This window comes from Saccostrea cucullata, unplaced genomic scaffold (genome assembly GCF_032062105.1).
Source record: "Saccostrea cucullata isolate Sc308-1 unplaced genomic scaffold, CSIRO_AGI_Scuc_v1 ctg1623, whole genome shotgun sequence".
Classification (NCBI taxonomy): domain Eukaryota; kingdom Metazoa; phylum Mollusca; class Bivalvia; order Ostreida; family Ostreidae; genus Saccostrea; species Saccostrea cuccullata.
Genome location: NW_026938917.1, coordinates 19,266 through 23,248, shown reverse-complemented (window position 1 = coordinate 23,248; position 3,983 = coordinate 19,266). Strand labels below are relative to the sequence as shown.

At 31.8% G+C, this 3,983-nt stretch overlaps 1 protein-coding gene across 1 annotated transcript; it reads left to right on the top strand.

The window, feature by feature from the left end:
* Positions 1-2,236: 2,236 nt before the first annotated feature.
* Positions 2,237-3,709, top strand: LOC134251772 (interferon-induced, double-stranded RNA-activated protein kinase-like). Its single transcript, XM_062734185.1, has 2 exons — positions 2,237-3,276; positions 3,605-3,709. The coding sequence occupies exons 1-2, from the start codon at positions 2,242-2,244 to the stop codon at positions 3,707-3,709; spliced, it is 1,140 nt and encodes a 379-aa protein (XP_062590169.1). The 5' UTR covers positions 2,237-2,241.
* Positions 3,710-3,983: the final 274 nt, after the last annotated feature.

Sequence of the window (3,983 nt, the reverse complement as noted above, 5' to 3'; positions counted from 1 at the left end):
GTATCTGATTCCGTGGAAAACCGTGAAAAAAGGGAGGAAAATAAACATCTCCTATATTTTCAGAGTTGTTCCTCTTTGATCAGTAAGGATCTGAGAACAACATCGATTTTACATTGTAAAAAGTTAATCGTTTCTTTATTGTTGTTTTATTTAATTAAAAAGAAGAAAAACAATATATCCTCTGACGTGTATGCACAAATTGTAATGTAGACCATTAATCGGAATGTTACATAGCCAATTGTACATAATGAGAATTTCGGCAATGTAGAATAAAAAAAATACTGCGCTTTGATCAAAAATACAATTTATTGTATATGAAATGAAATAAACATTAAGGGATTGTATTTTATATCTTGCTTTATACGGAGTTAAATCGGGTTAATTAAAAAATACTTATTGATTGAGTATGGTACGCACAATTACAGCCAAGACCCATATCCCAATTTTCTTTCATGATTAATATACATCGGGATCGTTTTACTCGTCGCTTTGACGCTTTATTTTTGACGTTAAACTTGACGTCAAGTCAAACGTTCAATTGAAATTGCAAGAGTTATCTCCCCCAGTGTGTTGTACGTCTTTAACAATAATACGTATCAATGCAGTCGATGTTGAACTATAATAAAATCGAGATTTGAACTAGATTATCCATCTTGTGACATCTGAAAGCTTGACATTGTTTCAAAGGACTTAAAAAGTATTTTATAAACAATGAAATAAGAAAAGTCAAGTTCAGTCAAATCCTGTCTATCTGGTAAAATAATCTAAGTTGACTACAATCTCCTCATTTAATGATCCATTTCACAAACTTAATACAAATTTAAGCCTATCTGTATCAAAAAAATATAAGTTCACTTCAATCTCCCTAGTTGATGATCCAGTTCACAAACTTAATACAATTTTAAGTTTCCTATCTAAGTTTGTCCATGTACATATATCTCCCTGGGGGATCCATTTCTTTTTTGTTCAAATATAAGAATTTACATGTAATTCTTTCTCTAAGAATAATAAGGACAAATGGATTCTTGAAATTGGAGTTGTTCAGCGTCTTTTCTGAAGGTAGAACAAACAATTACAATATTTTGATATATATGAATCAGAACGAAACGATAGCTTTTGCTTCCTCAGATATGTCTTCAATGAAATGCAGAAAACTTAAGTCAAGCGTGAAGACACTTGAACAACCTGATGGCGGATCATTGACGGACAGTTTACTGTTTGATACTTCTTGCTCTATTTTATATGTTTAAAAAATGGAATGAAGTTGTGCTCATGCCCGAAGCTATAGTGATATATCTAGAAAATGCACACTAGCATTTAAAAAAAAATCTGTACAATAAGTATTAGTTTCATTGAATTTTGAAATTAAAAAAAGACTATTTAGGTGGACTTCAAGGTAAGCACCTTTGACGAATGTTTACTTTGGTAGAACTCCCGTGACCATCAGTATTTTAAATAATTTATTCCACAGATGCATTCACCATAGGTCTTGTTTCCTATACGAAAAAGTTGATTTTTTTTACATTATTTATATTTCAGGCACCAGCCTAATCTTGTGCAAAGTTCTACTTTCACACAAGTTTTATAAATATTTTAAGCGTCTTTTGTCATCTGCACAAGTTTGTACAACGGTAGGCTTATAGTAAACAAAAACTTAGAAAAACTTAGAAATTAATGACCCTTCCCGATGCCCTACATGTATAGAAAATCAGAAAGTCGGCTGATTCCTTAAGAGATGTTGAATCGTATGGTTTAGATATCAATTAATGATTTTAGATGAGAAATTCTGCCTTATATGATTCTTCATTTTTTAACATTTTACCGGGGTCAATAAGTGCACTCGTCCTTTTAGAAATTGAAAAAAAAAATAATTCAAGATTAAATTAAATGTACTTTTTTATGCATAGTCACAGATATACTCTGATTCCCCTCTCGTATTTAGATCATTTGTGCACCACATGCTTATTATATCTTTAGCTTTTCGGAAAAATATGTCTATAATGTTGTCGGTTTTTCTGATTATATAGTTCCTTCCGTTTAAAATACAAAAGCCCTTAATCATCTTGTCTGATGCAATAACATTAGAGAACCGGAAACCAAGAGAGAGAGAGGTAAGTTTTATACTGATTTAATCTGTAAGAAATTAATTCTTACTAAGTACATGTAGATGCCATGGTTAGATCTCTAGATCTGTACTGGACAGCATGAACATTTTAAAATTTATTTTTACAGAATCACATCATGGATACCAGGGAAACACAGTTCTCTGATGAGGAACCCATCCATGTAAACCATGAACTCTCAGCAATTTCAGGGGAAAACGATATCGATGAATCTTCTGAACAGGACAAGCGAGACAAAGCCGAGTGTATTGAGAAATGTATTAAAAACTCATCCTTTCAAGACAATTACCAAATAATCAGGGAGATTGGTTCTGGAGGACAGGGCACTGTATCTGAAGTCCGGAAAATTACAGACGATAGACGATGTGCAATGAAATTAGTTCCAATTGATCAAAGTGACTTTCAGGCTTGCAAATATAATGAATCAAAAATCTTACACATATTAGAGTCCCATGAAAATATTGTCAGTTATCATACATCACATGTATTTGAAACCTCAACAACAAATGCTGGAAATTCTGATGTAAAAACAAAATATGTTGCATGCTTAATGATACTGATAGAGCTTTGCGCTGAAAGCTTAGAGGATATGATAAGGAGCGGTGACATGTATGCTAATGATGGAAGAAGGTGTAGAATACTTCTTGATATTTTGAATGGAGTGCTATTTATTCATGAAAAGAACTTAATTCACCGAGATCTCAAGCCAGCAAATATTTTAATTGGTAAGGATGGCAGGGCTAAAATTTGTGATTTTGGCTTTGCTAGGATCAGAAACCGAAGTTTGGAGGGGGATATCCCAGATTCTGAAAGGAATGCACGCCCTTCCTCGGATATAGGATCAATTTATTACATGGCACCAGAGGTAAAAAAGGAAAGTTATTATCCCTACGACAGAAAGGCAGATTTTTATAGTATTGGATTAATTATATATGAAATGTATGTTAAAATGGATGAGAGTGTAAAGGCTCGTAAATTTGACCAACTCAGAACTGGAAATTTTGCCCCTCTAGAAGATATCAACAATGAGAAGGTACAAGACATTGTAGAAAGTCTATTAAGCCATGAACCATCCTCTCGTATGGAACTGAATGAAGTAAAACAAGCTATTGAGTACCTGATGAAGAATTATAATACTGTAGAAGGAAATCAGGTATACCGCATTTCGTTTGCTTTGTAAAATGCAAATTTAGTTATTAATTGTAGTTATAGATGCTTAACATATCTTAGGATTAAAATTGTGTAAATTCCAAATAAAAGATCTGTATATATATTTTCTTTTTATTTAGAAGCAAATTGTTTAACAGTTTATTGGCAAATGATACAAAGAAGCTGTTGTAAACATGATCTTGAAAATAACATCTAAAATTATACGTGTTTTTAAACAAGTAATTGAATAAGTTGAACCTTTTAAATTTTCATTTTTTCATTCAAAGTTTTTTTTTATTCAATGTATAATTCATGAGAATATTGTTTACTAGGTGCCGGTACTGCATCAAGCAGGCACCCCAGAGGAAAAGTATCCTGGTCCCCAAGGACGACAATCAATGGAAAGACAGAACAATGGTAAACTAGAAATATTCTGATAAAAAAAATTCACTGGCAATTTCAATCTTAAAACATTATTGAGAAATTTAAAACATGGTTTCAAATAAAGATCTCACAAAGATAATAATCGATAAAAAGAGTGCATTACTCATCATATTTTGATAATGTACGTATTGATTATGTATAAAAATCTCAAATATTTGTTTTTTATATGGATGGTAGGTTAATTCTGTACTTTAAAAAAGATATTGGTATATTTTATTGATATTTTTAGAACCCTTTCCCTCTTCCCCTGCTAAAGATTAAGATGTA

Bases quoted from the DNA above. Each gene is read 5' to 3' on its own strand.
- LOC134251772 (XM_062734185.1), top strand. From the start codon at position 2,242: ATGGATACCAGGGAAACACAGTTCTCTGATGAGGAACCCATCCATGTA. The intron at 3,277-3,604 runs GTATACCGCATT...ATTGTTTACTAG, and splicing joins ATACTGTAGAAGGAAATCAG to GTGCCGGTACTGCATCAAGC.